General features: G+C 33.9%; 1 protein-coding gene across 1 annotated transcript in view; it reads right to left on the bottom strand.

The window, feature by feature from the left end:
• PTPRD (protein tyrosine phosphatase receptor type D) overlaps nt 1–26,373 on the bottom strand; it is a 610,060-nt gene that overhangs the window by 157,869 nt on the left and 425,818 nt on the right. Inside the window, exons 21-22 of the mRNA XM_044656609.1 lie at nt 16,815–16,905; nt 4,816–5,025 (exon numbers count right to left, since the gene is read on the bottom strand). Of these exons, the coding sequence (XP_044512544.1) occupies nt 4,816–5,025; nt 16,815–16,905 (301 nt within the window). The remainder of the gene's footprint in view (nt 1–4,815; nt 5,026–16,814; nt 16,906–26,373) is intronic.

Raw genomic sequence — 26,373 nt, 5'->3', positions numbered from 1 at the left:
TGTCTTGTTCATTGTTATAGTGACTAGTCCATCAGAAGATATGAGCAAACTTTCTGACTTGAAAGCCATTGCTCTTTCTAGTCTAATTTCTAGTCCAATGTCTACAAAGAGGATCTTAGGATTATAGAATATAGATTGAATGTGTAGAACAGATATTGTCGGCCATTTAATTAAATCCCTTCATTTTACAGATGAGGAACTAAAGTTCAGGGATGTAAGTGGAAGTCTGTGGACACAAAATAACTCATTTGGAGAGTGGTGATTCAAAGTCACATCATAGTATTATAGACCCAGAATGAGTAGAGGTCTCAAACTTTAAAAGTTTAATGAGGGAGCAGATAGGTGGCTCAGTGGATTGAGAGTCAGGCCTAGACATGAGAGGTCCTGGGTTCAAATCCAGCCTTAGATACTTATTAGGTCTGTGACTATGGGCACATCATTTAATCTTCACTGCTTACCCTTTACTGTTCTGCCTTTAGAACCAATGGCATAGAATTGTATATGATGATGTTTACATAGGATCTCTAAGCACAATTCTCCATAAGGGACACTTAAATTTCATAAGAATTTCAAGTCAAGAAAGATGAAATATTAAATTTTTTAAAAAGCTAAATAAAAATTTTACCCAGTTTTTTTCCTCCAAATTTCAAGAATGGTCCAAATGTTGATGAATTTTAAGGGTCAAGTAAAAGTCAACATTCATTAGGTCATACCTTAACCTTCTCATATTCTTGACAATGATTAGATTTTCTGACTGAACATTGAGAGAGGTTGATATCTTCATTTCTTTTATTTGCTGTTCTCATTTTTCCCCAGTTAATTAACTAATCTGTCTATAGAGAACTAGGAACTTTAGACAATTAGCAAACAGAAAACCCTTTAGGAAAACCTGAAGCCCATATGAGTACAGAATACCAGTAGTATTGCTCAGTTGACTGCCTACTTGTCAGAGACAAGACCTCTCTGGTAATGATCTTTCTACAATGAAGACATTTAAGAAGTATGTGAAGCAAAAGATGTTATCTTATTTTGACTTTCAACAGTGGAATGAAAGGTAAGATGGGTAAATCCAAGAAAAATAGCAAGTTTATGACTAATGAGATAATGCAATAGGTTTCATAGTGAATGGATGACTTCTTGATTTGAAACTTTTAAAAATCAATCAATGATAATTTCTAGATTAGAGAGAGGAAACTTTCTCTGGTGTGAGTTAGGGTGAAAAAGAATATATTGCGTTTCTCCTTTTGCTGTGATTGTCTAATAGCATTACTCTGTGTGTGCCTTCTCCAATGTATTCCAACAATTAAAAAATATCTTTATATTCATACAAGGTAGTTTTTTCAATATAAAGGATTTCCAAATTTCCTTTCCCTTGGTATTCTGCCTAATGGCCTTTACTTTGAAGTAGAAAGTTTAACCTGTACATTAACAATTCCAAGAAGCCAATCATTTTCTTTTCAAATCATACTCTGTGCTCAAAGGCAAATCATGCAGAAAGGCTGCCTTTGGATTTTGATTTTCCACTTGGGAATTTCTGTAGTCACTTGAAAAGAAGTCCCACAGTTCAGTACCAATAAGTAATGTAGAAAATTCTTTGATAAGCATCTTATTTCTGAAAGTGGTGGCACTCATCTGGCTAAACCCAATTACTGTGTTTGGCAGACTGAGGGATCAATTAGAAACCAGAATATGAGATGCTAAATGTGAATGTGAACTACCACATTTTTTTCTTCCATCCTATTTTTGTCTTTCCTTGATTAAAAAAATAATAGTATTACATTCAGCTAAAGCAACCCAGGCATGAAGGGACATAAGAACAAGATGAATTACATAAGAGAAGACAACTCATTATTTAGATCACCTTAGAAATTCTCCTTATTACCGAATTATTTTCTAACTTTCTTAGATTCTACTGATAGAGTCACAAGTAAATTACTGTAATTAAAGAAGTTGGCTCTGCTTGTCTCACATTAGACAGATCTTCCAAAAGAATTCTGGGAATGAGCATCCCCATTTCAATGATGTTTGCAAATCCAAAGTGAAAACCAAAAGAAAAAAAATCTCCCCAAACTTCATTTTTAGACATCCGTAAAGGGAAACAACATTCTCTTGAGCTGCCATATTAAATTTGTAAGCTCATCACTTCAAATTATGAAGGTTCAACATAGTGATTATAAGAACTGAATATTTTCTTTCAAATAAAGATGCTTTCAGGCAAAAATATGTATGTATAAGCAAGCGTTTAAATATTTGTTGATTCAATTAGAAACCTGAGGTTGAAAGGACATATATCCTTTGACTTCTGCTATGTTCCTTAATAAATGTTGGAAGGGAAAAATGTGTATGTATAATAGTAGCTTTGTTCTAATTCAGTTAACTTTTATTGACATTCTAACCAGTAATATTTCATTAAGGGAAGCATCAAAAACATCTTGTTATATTATGGGTTCATATACATTGAAGATAGAAGGGACATTGACATTTTCAAGTCCATTGGTGTCAAACTCAAGGCCCAAAACAGATTAGAATGTAATTGGGAAAATATTAAGAAGCAAACAAGTAAAAACATATAACGAATGTTACTTTGTGGTTTTCTTTTTGAGTTTAACATTTCTATTCGAGTTTGACACAAGTTATCTAGTCTAACTCTTTTATTTTACAAGTGAAAAAACAGACCCAAAGAAGAGAAAGTTTGGCCACAGTCACAAAGCTTATAAGCAATTGAAGTGGGACTTAAAACTACCTCAACACCAAATCCAATGTACTTTCTACAATAGCATACTGCCTGCCTCTTAGTAGATAACAAGATTTTCAGCATCAGTCTAAAAAACTGTAAAACATTATGGATATAGTATATCACTTTCAGAGTAGAAGCTTATTGGAAATGATCCAGAAGAGCCCAGAGACATCTCCCAGGGATGAAGAATCTATACCTGTCCTCTTCTTAACATCTTAGAATAAGCTATCTAAATTCATCGCCATCACTTTCTTACTATCCAATCTTCAAACTCTTGAAATATGAATTCCAACCCCACAACTCAACTCAAACTGCTTTTTCCAATTTTCTAAATAATCTCATAATTGCTAAATCTGAAAGTCTCTTTTCACTTTTGACCTTGTGTTTTCTTGTTTTGTTTTGTTTGTTTGTTTTTCAGTAATGTTGGCCACGCGGCTGCTCTCTCCTATTTTGGATTCCCTGGGCATTGCTCTGGTTCTCCTTCTACTTTTTTGACAAATCCTAATAATTTTGCCTCTGTACCTTTTGTCTCTTTGCTATGCACAATCTCCATGGCTCTCTGCCATACTAATTTCTTCCCTCCCCAAATCTCCTATGTGAAATCATCTCAACAGGCTTTATTCCATTGATTGAATCATCATGTATCTGAAGATGACCCTATAATCTCTGAATCTAGAAATTTCTCTCTCTCTCTAAACTCTAAAAATACAACATCAAATGCCTATTGGTTACTTACACCTAGATGGCTTAAAACACACAAATGAAAATATTATTTTTTGTTGGTTGGGGGCAAATTCTCCTCACTACGTAGTGTGCCTGTTGTTAAGAATATAAATAAAAATACTACTCAAGATGTGCCTTTAAAAAAATAAAAAAAGTCAAACAATGCTCAGTAAAGAAAGGTTCATCAAATCTACAAGCTTACTAAAACGAATTCAACAATAAAAAAAAAATAATTTCTCCTCCTAAATTTTCCCATTAGTAGTAGGTCCCTACTATTCCTCTACTTCATCTCGGTAAGTGTGGAATAAACCTTAACTTTTTTTTCTCCCTTCTCTTCTATAGTCAACCAGTTGCTAAGTCCTGTCAAATTTCTATCCCATTCTTTTCATTCATAAGGTCCCAACTCTACAGGAGAGTTGTATCTTCTTGTATATAAGGGCTGTTTCATCTACTGAATTTGTACTTCCAGTTGCCTAGCACAGAATAGAACCTAATTAGATCATTTTTGATGGATTGATGATTATCTGGGTTCTTAAAATAGCCTCTAAATTGATTTTTCTGCTTCCAGGGTCTCTCCTCTTCAATTCCATCTCCACAGAGCTGGTAAAATAAGCTTCCCAGACCACTAGTCAGAATATATAACTATCTTGGTCAAAAATCTTTAGAAATTTATATATGGCTTCTAGGGAAAAAATACAAATTTATTATCTTGGCATTTAAAGTTCTCAATAGCCTACTTTGCCATACTTAAAAAAATATTTCCTACCCTTCACGCATATGTACATTCTAGTTATTCTCTGAATTTGGCTACTATTTCCTGCCTCTGTGCCTTGACACAGGCTGTCTCACTGGGGGAGACAAATTCAATAAACGAAGCAATCTTTATTTACAAAATGACATTGGAAATCATTTGGCTTCATTCAAGAATTAACTTAGATACCATATTCTTCTTGAAGCCTTTCTTGATCTCCCTAGGTTGTTGGTACTCTCTTTCTCCTCAAATTACTATCTATATGCATTTATATTTATAGCATCTGTATTTTTATATAGGGATATTATATAAAAGATTACACACATATATAGATATATTTTTGTGCATGTATATTTGTATACTCCCATGTATGCATATGCTTATGTGCAGTGTTTATATGATGCTTATATGTGTATATAGTCATGTACATATATGTGTTTGTATATATCAACTAGAATAAAATTTCCTTTAGAATGGGAAGTATTTCATTTTAGCCTTTATGTTCCTAGCACTTATTATAACAGTTTACATACCAAAGGCATTTCATAAATGTTAAACTGCACTCATCTTTATAGGAATAAAATCTAAAGCGTAGCAATCTTACCGACTCTGCATGCTCCATGACAGCTAAGACGAAGAAGACATACTCCTGACCACTCTGGAGCTGCTTGTTAGTGAAGCCACCATAATGTTTCTCATCCCCCAAGGTGAACTCAGTAGGAAGAACATCAAAATGAGCAGCAATATATGGCTTTAGTTCAACCTCTCTTTCGTGACGGAGGCTCCTGCGTTTCCGAGATATCTCCTTAAGCAGCTTTAGGATGTGGAAGAGGAGAGGAAAAGAAAGAGACACGTAAACAAAAGAAACTATTGACTGTTTAATGGGAAAATATATTTCAGGACCAAAATCAAAATAGATTTGCCTGGATTTCATTGAATATGTCAACATCACTAAATCTCAATTCTCCTATTTTTTCCATTTCTTCCCTTTTATGTTAAAATGAAATACTAGAGGTTACTATCACACTGCCCAGAATTTAACAAGACCAATGAAGTCAATTTTCAGTAATTGCTATCATTGTCCACACTCAGCAAAGTCTACAAAGAATAGTCAATAGCACATAAAAACTTATATGAAGAGAATTAGGCAGCTTCTTGCAGGGGGCACAGATTTCATAGCTATAAAAATTTAGAGATCATCAAATATGATCTAATACCTTTGTATTAGCATCTTGCATAAGCTTACAAAGAAAAAAAAAGATTCAGAGTCCAAGATTTGAACATGGTTCCTAAATCTGTTTTTCTTTCCAATACCATAAAAATTCTTTAACTAAGCAATCATACCTATATCTATATTTTACTTAATCAACATAAGTATTGCTTGACTTCATCGACATACTTTGAGTCAGGTTTTTGCTTATATTCTTGACAAAAGGTCCTTTAAAGAGTGAGCAGAATTTCCCCCTACCACCAATATACAATGATTGAATATTTTTATTTGTACATATGAAATTTATACATCATTTATAAATATATAAATAGATGGTGCATTACATTTATTTTTTAATTGAAATTGAATTGTCTGTTTGTTATATTAAAGTATCCAGGTAACACCCTTCCTCAATCCTCCTACTTAGAGAAGGCATCATTTAACAAAAATTATGTATTCATATATATATATATATATATATTAAAAACTATGTCTTGCTTTTTTTAATCAATTGTTTCTTTGGAGGTGATCATTCACAAGTCATTCTTCAAATAATATTTCTTTTGCCATATATATATATATAATGTTCTCTTGGTTTTACTCATTTTACCCTTCATAATTTCATATAAGTTTTTACATGTTTTTCAATTACCTTGTTTGTCATTTCTTATGATGTAATAGTATTCCATTACAATCATAAGACACAACTTGTTTATTCATTCCCCAATTGATGGACATTCCCTCAATTTCCAGTTCATTGCCAATACAAAGAGGGCTGCCATCAATATTTTAGAACATAAGGTTTTCCTTTTTCCCTGATCATGTGAGGAAATAAACCCAATAGTTGTATTGCTGGGTTAAAAGGTATACAGTTTTATAACCATGCTTTATTCCAGATTGTTCTCCAAAATGGATGGAGTAGTTAATACTTCCACCAATAGTATATTAGTGGGGGCAGCTGGATTTCAGTGGATTGAGAGCCAAGCCTAGAGACGGGAGGTCCTGGGTTCAAATCAGGCTTCAGATCCTTCCAGCTGTGTGACCCTGAACAAGTCACTTGACCTCCATTGCCTAGCCCTTACTACTTTTCTGTCTTAGAATCAACACAAAGTATTGTTTCTGAGACAGAAGGTTAAGGGTTTAAAAAAGAATTAGTATATTAGTGTCCTCATTTTCTCACAAACCCTCCAATATCTGTCATTTTGCCCTTTTATCATTTTGGCCAATTTTATAGGCATAAGATAATATTTCCAATTTGTTTTGATTAGCATTTCTCTATTTGATAAAGCTTCATATGGTTATATGAAGTTTTGACATCTTCATCCAAAAGCTATTTCTTCATATATTCTGACCATTTATAAACTGGGAAATGGATCTGATTCTAATAAATTTGACAAAGTTCTCTCTATATTTTAGATATGAGACCTCTATCCCAGAAACTATCTCACATTTCACATTTTTGCAGTAAGGTCATGTTCTAATTAATCCTTTATAAGGTTATTCATATTTAAATCTCAAACAACTTCTCTTTTGGTGAATTAAAATTTATTTTCATGTGACTATAACTTCTTAGATAAAGAGGTTATACATTCTATTATAAGATCAACAAAAATTATTTTTGGATCATATGTTGTTCTGAACATCCATTAGAGTAGCTTTCTGTGCTCAATTATTTCAAGTACTCAATAACATGTAATATGTTTAGACCTAAATAATTATAAACACTGATTTAAAGTTTAATACAAAGAATCAGCACTCTTAATAGAAAGATAGTATTCTCAATAAAGTCTATATCAAGGGTCTTGGTATTCTTTTGATGCTCAGGTTCTTCACTTGTCAAAAAATGAGAGATTAGATACATGATTTCTAGGATCCTTCCTAGGATTAATATATTTGGATTCTCTACAATTTTCTATTAGATTCTGATACCATTATAAGGTTAATAATGTATTATAGGCTCCTTACTTCTCACAGATATTTGGAGAGGGTTTTAAGGTTTGTAAAACATTTCAAATGAGGCAGCTATGTAGAAAGAGTGCTGGGCCTGGAATCAAATCGAGCTTCAGAGACTATCTGTGTGACCCTTGCCAAGTCATTCAATTTCTGTTTGCATTAATTTCCTCATCTATATAATGAGGATAATATAGCAGCAGACCTTAATTTCCTCCTCTCAGAACTTATAAATCTACCTAAAAATAGGTAAAAAAGAAATTAAGGAGATGAACAGAACTTGAGATAAGTTAAATGACGTAGATATTTGGAGAACCCACATACATCTCCATGAGATTAGTAGTAGATCTAAGCCTGAGAATGCAGATAATCTAAACATAGTTTCTGGTAGGGCAACAATGGCTTAGAGAACATAACTACTATGCAAAAATCTTACTTTAAAACTCATCATATTATGGAAGTAATCCTGTATCACTGAAGGGTTGTGGCACTTGAACAAAAGTTCCACTGGGTATGACCAAGCTGGAAAAACTTGCTTTGGAAAGAGTATCGTCCTGGCAACAGATTATTTCTAATCACCAATCTAGCAAAATATGGTTATGATAATAAATATTAACTCAGAACCAAATGGGCTACAGTGATAAGATTAAATGCTTATAGGAACATAGAGAAACATGCCTAACATTATATCACCAAAGCAGTAGTGATTTATTTTTAGAAAATAGAAATATACATTGTGTCATAAAGCTGTTCATGCTCATAGCCTTAAAGATCCCATTACTAGAGTTAGGCTCAAAGGGCATTATTGAGAGGGTAAAAAGTTGTGTATGTATGAAAATATTCAGGGAAGTCTAGTTATGACAAAATAACTGGAAGTAATACAAATGAAATGCATGAGGGAAATGGCTGACTAGATTGTGATATCTGAATGTAATTGATTCTATTATGTTATTAGAAATGTCAAATAATTGAAAACATAAAGAAAATGAAAGAAATACATGAAGAGATGAAAAGAGAATAAAAATAATTCTTACTGTTATTACATTTTTTAAAAGTCACAAAATCAAGAGAAAAACTATTCAAGTAAAAAAATCCAAAGGGAACTCAAAAGGAGAAAATGTTTAATATTAGCATACAAGTATAATTTCATATTTTTAAACAAATTGTAAGCAACATGTAGTTTGTGATTTTGCACATAATTGTTTCTATGCATTTGTTTAGTTAAATGCTTTTTGGTGGTAGTGGTGAAATATAGAATAAAAAATAAATTAAAATAATTAAAATAAAGAAAATAATAATACTTATCTCACAGGGATGTTGTAAAGATCAAATAAGATACTTGTAAAATGTTTAACATAGTGCCTATCACACAGTAGGTGCTATCTAAATGTTATCTGTTATTATTATCATTACATACATTATTTTATTTAAACATTATCCTATAAGGTAGGTACTAGAAGTATTTGAATTCCCATTTCATGATGAAGAAATAGATTCAAAGAACTTAGTGAGACAATTGCAAAGTATGAGAGAAAGTGTTTGATGAAAAGCCTGTCCAACTTTTGTCCTTTCCTCACCACTATTCATTAGGTGAAACTATTGAAATAGCTTCTTAATAGGAACCAGTCTAATAGTTACAGCCATATGATGACACACTTTGATCCCACATATCACATATGGTCTTACTTGTGACACTTTAAGACAAATTATTTCAGTTTGGAATAGTGCAAAGAATGTTACTTATATTTATTTTACTATCTAAGGAGAAAGGGGTAATGTGAAGTTAAACAATGTCTTGTTTTGCTAAAACAGGGTGACAGCTTTTCTGTTCAAATCACTAAGGGCATTCTAAATAAACAGAAAGTCATCTTTGCCTTGACAAACAAATCTCAGGTATGTACATATATATATTTATATATCCAAAATTTGCATATATATTGTATATATTACAAGTACTACTCCATTTTTAATGGATAATAACAATACCCAAGTGATTAATAATGAATATCCTTGATCAGGAAAAGGTACTCAGCTTTCCTTCACTGACTGACAACTTGAGATTCTTCCACATACTCTTTGTCTTCTTTTGGGTAAACTGGCCCAACACCATTCTTAAGAAAGAATAATTCTATAAATACTGATACAACTAGCTCAGCCTTTTGCTACTCAAATGAAGCTAATGTGGTAGGTGGAGGAAGGCACATTTACAGCTAAAATATGAGAGGGAAATCCCTAGAACAAGGTAAAAGTCAATATAAAACTGACTAGAGGTATTTCTTATAAAATATTTTTCTTTTAACATATGCTTACTATGATAAACTCCAATTGTAGTTTCTTCAAGATCCTAGTGATTGAGTATGGATCTTTTTTTCCTCTCTGCTTATTACCAAATTTACCAGTTAACTTAAAAGCATATGTGGTCATGTTTACTCTAACTTTCTTAGAGACAAATAGGGAGATTTTTAACTAAAATTTCAAGGGCAGTGCTATCACAATGAAACGAAGTGTGTCTATACAATGATCATCCTTGAATATGATTTTATCATTGATATTATAATGTTTCTGAGTTATTTGATTTATTCTATTAAAAATAGAAAAAGACATATATGTGTATATATATTCACACACATACTCTTACATTCTATCTATATGTCTAAGATCTCTCAGAACATCTGACAACATAACTGCCTACATGAACTTAAATAAATGACTCAATCTCCTCTGGCCTCTTTTTTCTAATCTATAAGAGAGTTGAACTATTATATAGCCTTTAATATATGTAAATCTATGACCTTCTTATTAAAGGAAGATGTGTTAAAATTGTATCTTGTCTGGTTCTCCCTGAACACTACCACCACTAAAGAGTATAAAGTAGAAAGAGCAGGAACCAGGATTGTAAAAGGGAACCTAGAAGTCATGTTCAGACCAACCCAAAGATTAAAAGAGCACAATCCACAAATTGTATAATATATTAATCAAATGTCACATCCCAGGAATATATACTGAATAACGAGAAGCCCTCCAGACTTTAATGTCAGGGTCTCTTAGTCTTTTAATATGTAAATCTCAGGAATGTTTCAAACATCCATAGTAAGACTAGCAGAACACCAAATGTTAACTTTAAAGTTTTAGTGACAACTTTGAGATGATTTGGATATGTTAATTAACTTAACTACAAGGTAACACAGATAAGAGTTAGTCTGTTCATCCATTTAAAAATCCTATAAATATGAAACATCAATCTTCAGCTCCTGAAGATAGCATCTACTATCTTCATTTGGGTCCATGCTGTCAAATGCTCCCAACTCTATTCCCTCATTATGCCAGTGATTTTCTGTGTTTCTTTCCTTCCCTACTCTCCTTCTCATACTCTCTACCTTCCTCTACTACTGTAAGGATGAGGGTGGCACAAAACAGCGAGAAGAAGGTTATTGGTGCCAGTTGATGACAGTTGGGACCAGAGAGAGAATTCTGGGTAATTCTCCAGAGGAGGAAGAAGGGAGAAAGGACTTCCAGGGGAGGACTGAGAGAGGGAGGAGGAGAACATCTCAGCTCAAATCCAGTCCTGAGGGCTTTCTGAGGATCTTTCTTTGGACAACTGACACCCCTATTCTCTGGTCAAAGGCATCCTGTCGCTTCCCACCCAGCAAGACTTCAATCATCAAGACAGCTAAGTTTTGGGACTCCATTTTGGGAGCTATCTCTTAGGCTCCTTCTCCCATTACTCAACCTTGCTGAGAGACCCTTTCCGGTTTGACTTTGCAATTACAGAAAAGGATAGAAATAGGAATTAGAAATAGAAACTGAAGGAGAAGTGGTGAGGGGCAACACTTGGGAGCAGGAACCCCAAAGGTTCCCACACTAGAGAAGGACCCCATAGAAATAGAGAAGAAGGCACCCCCAAATCCCTCTGCCCTTCACCCCTTTCCCCAATCCCTATATTGCTATTAATAAATGACTTTCATTAGTCGGATAGCATTCCAGAGTGCCTGAGAGACAAGTGGGGGTTGGGGGAAAGGAACCACAGCTTGGTCTGGCTGCCTCCATCTTTCAGCCAGGCCACCAGCTGTGAAGTTGACTGACCTCGGGGGAGGCTTACATGAACCCCGCCCTCATTCATAATCAGTTTGGGGTACCCCATACTTCATCTTATAGGGAAGCCCCACCCCCAATTTCTGTGGGGCAGCAAGACCATCCAGGCCATCCAGTTTTGGGGTGATATGTCCTCAGAATCTCGGCAGTGTATATTTGGTGGAGGAGAGAGCTGGAGGAGAGAGTCACCCCACATAGACTCTCTCTCTCTCCCCCTCTATCATAACATTTGGGTACTGGCTCTCATTATTATTACAGTTTTGGCAGAGGCTCTGTAATTTATTCTTATACTCCCTCAACCTGGTTGGCCTCAGTACTTCTTGCTGTTTGTTTCTATATTTCCATGTCTTTTAAAAATGAGTACAGTCTTACTTCCTGCTGCCAGCATGGTCTTCCCCAGAGAGTACCCAAAGAATTAGGCATGCTTGGCTATTTCATAATTTCATGGCAATGAATAACAATTCACAAGAGCATCAAATTAGGAGCCAGGAAGTCTGATCTTAAGACTTTACTTTGCAACAAACTAGTCTAATGACCTTTGGCAAGTCATGTCCCATCATCAATTCCTTACCACATACAGATCTCAATTTCCTCATCTATCAAAGAGTTTGACTAAATGTCTTAAGGTTCTTCAGATCTCCTAATGCATACCTAAAATTCTTTGATTACATATGAAAAAAATTAGATACTAACTAAACTGAAAAAAATAAATTGGTAACAATATTATCATGAGTAACAAATTATCAAATTTGATTAAAATCATTTTGAATTATTTTGTCAAAAAACACACTGTGGAATTTTACTAAATTCTTCAAATAATCACTAAATTAAGAGCTAGCCTTATAAGCAGAATGCTATAAGTTCTACTGATCAAAAATTGATACTTAGAATATCTGAAAATTCATGTATTTGGCCTACATCTATAATAATAGTTTGGGCTATTTTTATTTTTTAAAGTAGGTGTTCATATGGATACCTTTTAAAGGACTTTTTTTTAAAATCTGATCTCAAAAACTAGAGGAAATGTTACATTTGGGGAATCAGGAAAAAGGTCAGCATAGATGTAATGTAAATGTTAGCAGTCACTAAGTGTGATGAAAGCAAACATAATATTGATCAGATTTGTATCTCTCTGAAAGACAGCTAATCAAGTATAAATAACAGCAGTTTGTATGAATATATATCAGCATACCACTTCCACCTCACTGATCAAACCTTGAATGTATCCTTGATTGTATTCATATTTTGGAAGTAGTATGCTATCATAATTTATCCATATTCCTATCATTTCCGTAATTACTACCTAAATTCCTATGTATTTGAGATGTTTGAATTATCCTGGTCTCCAGAATAATATGTGCACTGTACCTCAAGTGTAATCATTCTGGCCACAGATGGAATCCTTTTAGTTTGCATTTATCATTTGGAATCCTGCCTCTATTACACTTTAACTTATGAACATGTAGTTGGATGGCAGCAAATGGTAACTATACTGTTGCTATGATCACAAACTGGCCCATTCATCCAATTATAAGTCAATATTCTACAATTAAACTCAAAGATTACATGATATTGTTGGATTGTACTCTGTCCTGGGATCAAGTCCTGACTTCTTTCACATCCCTTTCAATGCCTAGAGGAGCTAGTGTGGTCCAGTGGGATAATATTAACTTTGATGTCAGGATATGGGTTTGAATCCTGGGTCAGATATTTGCTAACTGAGAATTGTTGGAGTTTGGGGGGGGGTGTTGGCAATTCATTTTATCCTTCTGGGTCCCATTTTTCTCATTTATAAATGAGGCGGCTGTACTACATTACCTCTATTTTATCTTTTAGCTCTGAATCTACAATCAGGATCTGAGGGATCTAATCTCTCTGGGCCTTAGGCTCCTTACTTGTTAAATGGGGATGATGATCCTTATATTGCCTCCCAAATGAAATGTGGAAATGAAAATATTTTTAAATCTTAAAATAATATATAAATGTGAGCTACTATCAACAAATATAACTAATACTCTCATTTTTATAGGAGTAATAATGGATGTGCCTGAAATGGTCTTGATAACAGCAATAGTACTCATGGAATTTATCACTTTGGGAGGCCCCCTAAACAGAATGCGACAAATGAGAAGATAATGTTGAGAGTAATTCTCCTTCAGAATCATCCTTCAATTTTTATAGCCATAAATATGAGTCATAGCTGTGGAAATTCCCTTAGGCCAACATTCTCTCATTTGAGGGGTTTCCAACAAATTGAATTACAGGCTTTTAAAAAAATTACTTGGTCAAACACATTTTAGACTTTCATTTGAGTAGCACTGCTTTGTCATATTTGGCAGTGCCAAGTGGCATGGTGAAATTACGACAAAGCTTTTATATTATCCAGAGTAAGAAAAAAAAGAGAGTCTGGAGGGATCTGAAGGTAGATGAGTAAGCAGAAAGTGAGAACATCACTTACTACTCATTCATTCCCCTCTACAATAGTAACTTGATGTATTGTTGGTACTTCCAAAAGATATATCAAGGGCTTGGGTTCTTTATCAGAAATAATTTTCATTTTCCAGTCAATGCATATCTTATTTCTTCCACCATTAATTCTACAATGTGGTCTCAATTATATCAGTAAAAAAGTGGGAAACAACCCATCCTGACCCAAATATTTCTGAATTAATAAATGTTCTTTATCAAACTATTATACAGATTAATGCACCACAACTTGCAGGATGATTAAAATGACCCTTTGTTATGGGAATCGGCAGCACAGACCCATAGAATTTAATTGCAAGGAAGTTCAATGTCATAGAGCCCCATACTTTAATCTATTAGCCCTGCTGCATTATGATGGGGATTCTGGAGGTTAAAATTAGGTTATAATAGTAAGTCAGCTTTCATTACTCACTACCAAATGACTTTAAAAAATAGATTTTAATGCTTAAATGCATTTGATGCAATGGTGGACTATATATCTCAGTATCACGAAATACCTTTTTGTCCATTTATTTTTTAAGTAAAATATGAAGAGATTATGTCTTATCATTTAAAAAAATCTAATTTTAATCAAAATAGAATGGAGATATGGTTGAAAATTATTTGAGAACTGATTAAAATAATGAAGAATATTTCAGTCTTTAACTGATTAGTCAGCTGCAAGAAAAATCATTTTTTGCTTTGTATTACTTGGGAGAAACCAACTAATCCTTCTGCATCTTCTAATAAAGAATTATTATTCTTCCAATATCACAGATAATGATTTCCTTCTCTCTGTCTTAGGAACAGGAAAGGGAAAAGCAATTTTAAAAGTATCTAAATTATTTGATAACATTAGGGAAATGATGCCTAGGATATTTTTACAAAACTCTCAGATGCTAATCTCATGACAACACAGGGATGACTTTTAAGTCTTCACCATTCTTTTCCTCAAGCTGACTTGATTCTGCATCCTCTGCTTTGCCTTGTTTCAACTATAAAGAATAAGAAAGCGCATCACCCTTAATTTCATTACCATGCTGCTAACTCAAGCCTTACCTTGAGATATCACCTCCTTCAAACTCTGCTCCTCTCACTTAGATGGGTAGAGGTAGGATAAACTCAAAAAACTGGGCATTCTGACTCCCTCCCCTTTGTGTGTCTTCCTTTGCCTAGTTTAAATTCCATGGAACAAGATAAGCCCAACAAAATACCCCTAGTTTTTCTCCTTTACTCCAACCTGCTTTTGCAAAGCCCTTTGTATGTTATCTCCTCTCCTCCCCTTAGAATGTATGCCCTTTGAGGGCAGGGACTATCTTTTTTTAAATTCACTGCATCATCAGTGCTTGGCACAGTGCCTGGAACATAGTAGGTGCTTAATAAATGCGAACTGGATAAAGCTTAGATCAAATAGAGCAAGCCACGCAATGAAGGAAATCATCAAGACTTATGTAGCACTGTCTTGTCAGAGCCTGCAAAAGATTTCTAAAGACTACAAATTTCAGAGCTAAAATCAACCTAATGCCTGATCGAAACATCCCATTTTACTCATTAGGAAACTAAGACCACAAGAAATAGAGTGGCTTCCCCATTCTCACAGAGTGAACAAGTGGCAGGGCCAGGATTCAGACTTAGATACTGTTGTTTTCTGAATCTAAATTCAACATGTATTTCACTCTACTACATTGCCTGAAGTAAACATTACTTCTCTGAAAATGTTATTGAAACATCTTATTCTTAATTAATTAGACTTACAGAGGAACAAAATGACCAAACCAAACCTAAGCATATATAGAAATAACAATTTACAATGAGTATTTAGCTTATCTAAATCTACCATTTAGAGTAAAGGAGAGGAGGGAAATCACTTAAAAGGATTTCTTTGCAAAAAGATTCATACCAGTATCCATTTAAATAGTAATATGCATTGTCGCATTTACAAACTAGCTTAGGTACTATATGTGTGCTTTGGGGCAAATAATTTTGCTTCCTTCCCTGTACCTTAATTTTTTCATCTATAAAATAAAGGCATTATACTAGATGTTCTATAAAAGCCCATGAAGGTCAGAATCCTATAAATCCAATTTAAAAAAAAGGTAATTTGCACACAAGTTTTGTTTTTTTTAGCAGCTAATTACATAAAATGAAATATATCCATGCAATTCCTTCCAAGTAAGTTTCTGGAAATCAAGACAATAATTAATCAATGTATTGTATTTACTCTAAGTGCTATGTTATATTTATAACTTGTGATTCTAGTCAATTAATTTATTGGATGAGTAATGAAGATTTATTAAATATCTACTATGGGTAAGGCACTGATTTCTGCAAAAGATACAGAGACTAGATATAAGGTTGTGAATTCCCCCCCTCCAAACCTATTTTGAATTTCTAGATTTAAAGATGAAGGAGATTGAAAAATAATTTCCTTAACTATAGAATTATATGCACCACACATAAAAGCTACAAGAGTCAAATGTTAAAATATGTTGCAGATTGCAATTTTGCATTTGTTAGAGTAGGCCAACACCTCATTAATGAAGTAAATGGTTATTAGAATTCATTTCAATGATGATTAAACCTTTAAAACAACTCACTTCACCTCTCGTACCTCTGCATCTTGGTTTACAGTGGGCAAAGCGGAAAATATTAAAGCCAACAATAATTAGACTATTTGTACACTTTATTGCAACTAAATACCATCTAATTTAAGCAATGGTACCTTTGTGCTGCCCCCCTAAGGAAAGTCAGCATATACTGTGATAACCACTAGCAGAAAGGCATATAAAGGTAGTAAATAGCTAGAGACCATTACAGTGTGATCAGTTGATTGTGTAATTAGTTAAACAGCTAGTGTAGTGAAAAAAAACAAAAGAAACATTTACCTCATCTAATTCCATTTCATCTGGACTTTCCCATGGCTTGATAAATTTTCCACGTAACTTCTTCAAAGGCACAATTACTATGTAGTAACCCCTGAAAAGAAATAGTAACAGAATAAAATGCTTAAAATAAATGGAAGTACTGAAATGTAAATTTTTACTTAAAACTATCTTTTCTACAATGACTGAAATTATAGGCAAAACAGACAGAAGGCACATCTTCTCAAAGTTGTTTAGTCATTTTTCAGGTGTCTGGCTCCTTGTGACCATATTCAGGATTTTCTTGAAGAGATACTGGAGTGGTTTGCTATTTCCTTCTCCAGGTCATTTTATTGATGAAGAAACTGAGGCAAAAGAGATTAAGTGGCTTGCCCTAGGGTTACACAGTGTGTTAAGTGTCTGAAGTCAGATTGAAACTCATGAAGATGTCTTCCTGACTCCAGGTCCAGCACTTTACTCACATTGTACTACCTAGCTGCTCTCCTCCTCATAACTAATTGCCAATTTTTCAAACAAAATAAATAGGCATTTAATTGTAATTTTGATGGTACAATATTCTAATATCTCCAAAAGAGACTTCCATAATATGGATTATCAACCAATTCTCTGAAGCATATTTTATTAGAGAATTACTTAAATAATTACCCAAACCCCCAAATTATTTAGTCTAGTTACTCATTACACTACGAGTTTAAATCACTCCACATGGTCACACAACTCAGATGTTTCACAGGAAACCTAATCAAGGTCTCTCTGCTGCCTTAAAGAGAAGGAGGTCTTAACCTCCAGTCTTAAGACTAACATTTATTTTCATTATAATACACTTTCCATTTGATAAATATCATTTTTACAAGGTAAAATAAACATACAACAATTGTGCACTGGCTCTATAAGCATAACTAAAATTACATTTAGGGAGGTAGGATTTCTATAATATGGAATCCCCACATTTTTCTCTTTAGAGACAACTTCTACTAAATTTTACTCTAATATTCCATCATGAAGTTTAATTGACTATAGTGACTCAAATTCTTTGACAATGGAACACGGACTCTAGCAGGTCTTCCTCATGCCAGTAAAAACTTCAGGTACAGAGCTAGAGATGGACTGGGTTCATCCTGTTCATCCTGTGGTCATAAGATCAGCCTAGTTACATTTTGAGAGGTTCATTATGAAGTGGGTTATTAGGAGAGGAAAATTTTCCTCCACAGCAAGTCACAAAGATCCCCTATTATTCAGTCTACAGGTTTGAATTCATGGGTTGAATGAGATGATCTCTACTGGAGGGAAATAAGTCTCTAGTCCTCCCACTCTTTGCACTCCAAATTCAGGCAGGTTCCACAAAATAAATTAATAATTGAGTGACTAATGCTTTTTTTTTCTGCATTTCATGATGAAAAGAATTCCCCATACTTATTTTTCATAGTGAAGACCTTGGTCAATAAATTATTGTAAGCTAATGAATTATCTTTGTAAAACCTTTCCCCGTTGGCTGTACCTTCAGATTTGAAGTACAGGAAAACTTTCTATTTGTCCATTTAACCCAACAAAGCTAAACATTTTGTAATCTGTTAAGTGGATTACAAATTATGGGAATTAGTGGTCTTTCTTCTTTTATTTTGTTCTGAGCTGATACTATCACTGCACAATATATCAACACCAGCTGCTTAGTAGGACATAAACTCTCAGTAGCAGATACCTGTACACTGAAGGTGAAGATGGAAACATAGTCAAGGGATTAAGCTGAAAAGCATACATCCACAACATCTCCCACATTTACCCCTTTTTCTCCAGTAATAAAGTCAACCACTTGGTTTAGGCCCTCATCACATCATCTCTGGACAATTGCAAGAAATATCTATTAAGAGGTTAGGTCTTCCTGAGTTAAATCTCTTCCAACCCTACTCTATCATTCAAAGAGCTGACAAATTGATTTGTCTAAAGTACAGATCTGAAAATGGTAATCCCTACTTCATAAGCCCTAACAGCTTCCGGTCATCTCCCAGATCAAGTATAAATTGTCTGTCTAGCATTTAATATCCATAATAAGGGTCTATTTTAACTCAATGAAAAATATTTGTTGTTGTTGTTTGTTCATTTCAGTTGTGTGTGATTCTTCATAACCCCATTTGGGGTTTTCTTGGCGGTCATTCTAAAGTGCTTGTCATTTCATTCTCCAGTTTATTTTACAGATGAAAAATTGAAGCAAACAGGGTTAGATGACCTTCCCAGAGTTATACAGCTAGTAATTGTCTTGAGGTTGGATTTGAACTCAGGAAGATGAGTCTCCCTGACTTTAGGCCTAGCCCTCTATCCATTGTGCCACCCAGTAACCATATACATTTTGCTAGGCACTGGGCTAAATTCTGGGGATACAAAAAGATCAAGACACACTCCCCAAGTTCAAATAGCTCACAATCCAACATTACTAAGCTTTACTCTCTATAGTCCAGACACATCAGTCATTTTGCTGGTTTTCAAACTAGACAATATATCTTCAATTTATCTGCCTTTGCACATGACAGTCTCCCATTCCCTATGCCTAGAATATACTTCTCCCTCCATTCCTCATTTTAACAACCCTAATTTCCCTCAAAGTTTCGATGGTCTTCCCTGATCTCTCTAACTGTTTAATTCCTATCTTTGTATTCACAGGAACCAATATCCAGTCTGGTAGTTACTTAATAGATACCTAATTGCTTTATTATTCTTTGTGTCCATTTTATGGTACCTAACAAATACTGTTCTATATTACAACTACATGCATCAAAGCCATAAGTCTTTGTAAGATTATAACTGCCTGGGGACTCACATTTTTTAATACTCATCCAAATTCCTACTGCAGTGTTTTGCACACAAGGGTATGAAAAGTAATGTAGCACAGGGAAGAAGGAATCAGAAGACCTGTGTCTAAATTCTTGATGCTTGCTAGCCCTAGGACTTCCAACAGGTCATTGAATCACTGAATGCATAGGTTTGCTTTGCAGTGAAATACAGCTAAGAATAACTTCCCTCCTAATCTCACAGATCAGATGGAGTCACCAAATGATATAATGGACATGAATGTATTTTGAAAATTGACAAACGATGTCCTATTACTTGAAAATAATTATTTAAAATTTAGGATATTTTCCCATGATTACATGATTCATGTTCTTTCCCTCTCCTTTTCCCTCCCCCCCCCCACAGTGCTGGTAAGCAATTCCATTGGTTTAAACATGTATCATTGTTCTAAACCTATTTTAAATCTTTTAACATCAAAATTCTAATCATATCCCCATTGAAATATGTGATCGATCATATTTTTCTTCTGCATTTCTGTTCCCACAGTTCTTTGGATGTGGATAGTGTTTTTTCTCCTAAGTTCCTCTGGATTGTCCTGGGTCATTACATAACTGCTAGTAGAAAAGTCTATTATATTCCATTTTGCCACAGTGTATCAGGCTCTGTGTATAATGTTTTCTTGGTTCTGCTCCTTCTCTCTGCATCAATTCCTGGAGGTCGTTCCAGTTCACATGGAATTCCTCCAGTTCATCATTTCTTTCAGCACAATAGTATTCCATCATTATCAGATACCACAATTTGTTCAGCCATTCCCCAATCAATGGACATCTCCTCATTTTCCAAATTTTTGCCACCACAAAGAGAGTGGCTATAAATATTTTTGTACAAGTATTTTTCCTCATTATTTCTGGATTACAAACCCAGCAATAGTATGGCTAGATCAAAGGGAAAACATTCTTTTAAAGCCCTTTGGGCATATTTCCAAATTGTCCTCCAGAATGGTTAAACCAATTCACAACTCCACCAACAGTGTATTATTACTGTCCCAATTTTGCCACATCTCCTCCAACATTTATCACTTTCCTTTGCTGCTCAGATGGGCAGTCTGTTAGCTGTGAGGTAGTACCTCAGAGTTGTTTTGATTTGCATTTCTCTAATCAGGAATGATTTAGAACACTTTTTAATGTGTTTATTGATAGTTTTGATTTCTTCATGTGAAAACTGCCTATTCATGTTCCTCGATCATTTGTCAGTTGGGGAATGAATTGATTTTTTTTTTTGTAAATTTTACTTTGTTCCTTATATATTTGGGAAACTAAATCTCTGTTAGAGAGTTTTGTTATAAAAGTTTTTTTTTTCCCAATTTGTGGCTTTCCTTCTAATTTTGGTTGCATTGGTTTTATTTGTACAAAACCTTTTTAATTTGATATAATCAAAGTCATTCATTTTACATTTTTAATGTTCTCTATATATTCTTTGGTCTTAAGTGCCTTCCTTTTCCACAGATCTGACAGGTATAGTATTCCATGTTCACCTAATTTATTTATGATTTCTCTCTTTATATTTAAATCCTTTACCAATTTTGAATTTATCTTGGTATAGGGTGTAAGATGTTGATCTAAACCTAATTTTTCCCAGCAGATTTTGTCAAACAGTGAGTTCTTGTTCCCAAAGCTCTGGGATCTTTGGGTTTATCGAACATTAGCTTACTGAGGTCATTTATTGCTTCTTTATCCTATTGATCACTCTTCTGTCTCTTAGCCTGCAGCATATTATTTTGGTGACTATTGCTTTATAGTACAGTTTAAATCTGATACTGTTAGGCCCCTATACTTCACATTTTTTTTTTATTATTTTCCTTGATATTCTGGATCTTTTGTTATTCCAGACAAACTTTGTCATATTTTGTAAATATTCACCAATTTCACCTAGATTGTCATATAACTTTGTTAGTTCTATGAAAAAGGTTTTTTTTGTAGTTTGATAGTTATGGCACTCAATAAGTAGATTAATTTGGGTAGGATTGTAATTTTTATTATGTTAGCTTATACTACCCAGGAGCAATTGATGTTCTTCCAATTATTTAGATCTAGTTTTAATTTTGTGAAAAGTGTTTTGTAGTTGTGTTCATATAATTTCTGTGTTTGTCTTGGTGGATAGATCCCTAAATATTTTATATTGTCTAGAATGATTTTAAATGTAGTTTCCATTTCTAACTCCTGCTGCTGAATTTTGTTGGAAATATACAGAAGTGCTGATGATTTATGTAGGTTTATATTGTACCTTGCAACTTTGCTAAAGTAGTTAATTATTTCCACTAGTATTTTAGTTGATTTTCTGGGGTTCTTTAAGTATACCAACATATCACCTGCAAAGAGTGATAGTTTAGTTTCCTCATTGCCTACTTTAATCCCTTCAATTTCTTTTTCTTCTCTAATTGCAATTGCTAGCATTTCTAGAACAATATGAAATAATACTGCTGTTAATGGGCATCCTTGCTTCCCTCCTGATCTGATTGGAAAGGCTTCTAACTTGTCCCCATTGCAGATTACTTGCTGATGGTTTTAAATATATACTGTTTATTATTTTGAGGAATGACTCTTCTATTCTTCTATACTTTCTAGTGTTTTCAATAGGAATGGGTGTGGTATTTTGTCAAAGGCTTTTTCTGCCTCTATTGAGATAATCATGTGATTTCTATTAGTTTGTTGATATGGTCAATTATGTGGATGGTTTTCCTAATATTAAACCATCCTTGTATTCTTGGTATAAAGTACACCTGGTCATATTAAATAATCCTTGTGATAACTTGCTGTAATCTTTTTGCTAGTATTTTATTTGCATCTATGTTCTTTAAAGAGATTGGCCTAGTTTTCTTTCTGTTTCTGGTCTGGCTGGCTTCAGAATCAATACCATATTTGTGTCATAAAAATAATTTGATAAGACTCCTTCTTTGCTTATTTTTTCAGGTAGTTTGTGTAGTATTGGGATTAGTTATTCTTTAAACGTTTGATAGAATTCACTTGTAAATCAATCTGGCCCTGGGGATTTTTTCTTAAGAAGTTCCTTGATGGCTTGTTCAATTCCTTTTTTTAGATGGGATAATTTAAGTATTCTATTTCCTCTTTTATTAATCTAAGCAATTTATATTTTTGTAAATATTCACCAATTTCATCTAGATTGTCATATTTATTGCCATATATTTGGGCAAAATAGTTCTTAATAATTACCTTAACTTTCCTCTTCATTAGAGGTGAGATCACCCTTTTCATCTTTGATACTGTTAATTTGATTCTCTTCTTTCTTTTTTTAAATTGGATTAACCAGTAATTTATTTTGTTTTTTCAAAGTAGCAGCTCCTTATTTATATATTTATAGTCTTATTTATTCATTCAATAGTTCTTTTACTTACAATTTTATTAATTTTTCTTTTAATTTTTAGGATTTTTATCTGGGGATTTTTAATTTGTTCTTTTTCTAATGTTTTAAGTTGCAAGCCTAATTCATTGGTCTCCTTCCTCTCAATTTTGCTGCTATAGGCACTCAGAGATATAAAATTTCCCCCGAGTACTGCTTTCCCTGTATCCCATAGGTTTTGATATGCTATCTCTTCATTGTCATTCTTTTTAATGAAATCATTAAATGTCTCTATGATTTCTTTTTTGACCTACCAGTTTTGAAGATTTAGATTATTTAATTTCCAATTAATTTTAAATTTGTCTTTCTATGGACCCTTGTTCATTATAATTTCTATAACATTGTGATCTGAAAAAGTTGTATGTATTGTATCTACTTTTCTCTATTCATTTGCAATATTTCTATGCCCTACTACGTGGTCGATCTTTATATATGTACCATGTACTGCTAAGAAGGAGGTATATTCCTTTTTATCTATGTTCAGTTTTCTCCAGATATCTATTAAACTCTAATTTTTAGAGCCTTTCATTTACTTTCCTTACTTCTTTCTTATTTATTTTTTGGTTTGATTTATCTAGTTCTGAAAGGGGAAGGTTGAGATCCCCCTATAGTATGCTCTTACTATCTATTTTCTCATTGAGCTCCTTTAATTTTTCCTTTAAAAATCTAGATGGCATAACATTTGGTGCATAAATGTTTAGTAATGATCTTACTTCATTGTTTATAGTACCATTTAGCAAAATGTAATTTCCTTCCTTAATTCTTTTAATCAAATCAATTTCTACTTTAGTTTTGTTTGGTATCATGATTGCTACTCCTGCTTTTTTTACTTTAAATGATACATAATAAATTTTGCTCCAATCTTTTACCTTGAATCTGTGTGTGTCACCCTGCCTCAAATCATTTTTATTGTAAACAACTATAGTAGGATTCTGGTTTTTAATCAACTCTGATATCCACTTCTATTTTATGGGTGAGTTCATCATATTCACATTCAGCATTATGATTACTCTGTATTGCCCTCCATCATATTATTCCCTTTAAATCCTGCTTCATGCCCTTTTCTCTCTGTTCTTCCTCACCACTATTTTGTTTTTTGTCACCCCCCCACCACCCTCTCCCTCCAATTATTTCCCTCTTCCCTTGTCTTATTCCCCTTCTACTTCTCTGAGGGGTAAGATAGAATTCTAAACCCCACTGAATAGGTAGGATACAATTCTATACCCCACTGAGTATATTTGTTTTATCCTCTCTGAGCCAGTTACAATGAGAGTAAAGTTTAAATATTGCTTGTCACTACCCTTATCTTCCCCTCTATAATGATTTTTCACTCCTCTTTATGTTTATCATGTTCCCCATTCTATCTCTCCCTTTCCTTTTCTCTCAGTGCAACCCTCTCTTTCAGCCCTTGATTGTTTAATTTACATATCATTCATATGCATACATATCATATCATACATAAATAACAATCCATATTCTCACATTTACATATACATCATATATCATTACATACATTATATCATCATAATCAAGTTACTTTTCCATCCTTTCTGAATAAATTCCTTCTATCTTCTCTACGACTGAGTAATTTTTGAGAATTATAGAAATCCTCTTCCCATGTAGACATATAATGATTTTGACCTTAATGAATCCCTTTAATTTTCTCTTTCTCGTTTACCTTTTTGGGCTTTTCTTGTGTCTTGTGTTAGGACTTCAAATTTTTTGTTTAGGTCTGGCTTATTCTTCAGGAATGCTTGGAAATCTTCTCCCTTATTGAATATCCCTTTTCCCCCTTGAAAGAATATACTCAGTTTGGCTGGATAGGAGACTCTGGGTTGTAAAGCCAAATATTTTGCCTACCTGAATATTATATTCCATACTTTCAATCCTTTAATCCAGAAGTTGCTAGGTCCTGTGTGATCCTGTTTGTAGCTCCATGATATTTGAATAGTTTCTTTCTGGTTGCCTGAAGTATTTTTTCCTTGGCTTGGTGGCTTTAAAATTTAGCTATTATATTCCTGGATGTTGTCATTTGAGGATTTCTTTCTGAAGGCGATCTGTGAATTCTTTCAATTTCAAATTTTTTTTTCTCGTTCAAGATTTCTGGGCAGTTATCTTCAATCATTTCTTGTAATATGATGTCCAAGGCTTTTTCTTGATCATGGCTTTCAGGTATGAAAGTCGAATAATTCTCAAAATGTCTCTCCTAGATCTATTTTCTAGATCATTTATTTTTTCAATAAGATATTTTATGTTTTCTTCTGTTTTTTCATTTAATTTCTTTATTGGTTCTGGATTTTGCACAAATCATTAGTTTCTAGATGGTCAATTCTGATTTTTAAGACCTGATTTTCTCTGTCAGTTTTTGGTTCTTCTTTTTCATTGGCCCATTTCTTCTTGTATCACTTTCATGTCTCTTTCCCATTTTTCCTTTGCCTCTCTTAATTGGTTTTTGAAGTCCTTTTTGAGTTCTTCCAGAATCTGTATCCAATCCATATTTTACTTTTGTATTTTACATGTGTTTCTTTGCTTTCAATGTCCCCTTCTTTTTCTGTACCTTGTTCTTTGTCTCCATAAAAATTCTTTAGAGTTAGATGCTTTTTAATTGTTTGCTCATTTTTCTTAGCTAATTATAGGTAGGCTTGGGATGATGATGTGATGTTCTGAGGGCTGAGAGCTCTGAGAGTCCCCTCCCCCTACTGATTTAATTGACCCTTGAGGTGCAGATAGCTTAAAGACTTCTCTCAGGCTTAGGTATAAGGTTTTGATCTTATTCTGATCTTGATCAGGTCAGGGGCTATTCAGATTCTAGCTCCAGGGTTAGGCTCAAGTTTTTGGTTTCATTGTATACTTGATCCAATCAGGCACACCCATGATTGTCCTGTCTTGGAGCTCTGCCTTGAGCTTCAGGCAAAAAGATCCATACTTAGTACTATCAGCCACTCCAAAGTGTGAACTAAAATCATTACCCCAAGCCCAGAGTAGAATTCCCTGGGTTGGAGCTCTGGATTTCTCCATAGGCTTAAAATTTCAAGGGTATGGGTTGGCTTGTAACACTATTTGCCCAGACAGGATCTCATGGTCTGGATGTTGGCTTGTGCATAAGTTTCCAAACCTCAGACATCAGATGTGAGGTGGGAGTGTGTGGCCTGCTTTTGACTTGCTCTTCCTTCATTGCCAAAGCTTCTTGCTGGCTCTGCTCTACTCTTACTTCAGTGCCTCAGATGTTCTTTGCCTATCTTTTGGGTTTTTCTTTTCTTGAAAGTTGTTTCACTCTGTCTCCTTGTTGTTTTTTTTTTTAATCCTGTATTCATTTTGTGGCAATATTTTTATTTTGGTCAGAAAGGATTCTCATGGTGGC

Source organism: Gracilinanus agilis, chromosome 1 (assembly GCF_016433145.1).
Source record: "Gracilinanus agilis isolate LMUSP501 chromosome 1, AgileGrace, whole genome shotgun sequence".
Lineage (NCBI taxonomy): Eukaryota > Metazoa > Chordata > Mammalia > Didelphimorphia > Didelphidae > Gracilinanus > Gracilinanus agilis.
Note: the sequence above shows the minus strand (reverse complement) of the source record. Positions and strands in the feature narration are given on the sequence as shown.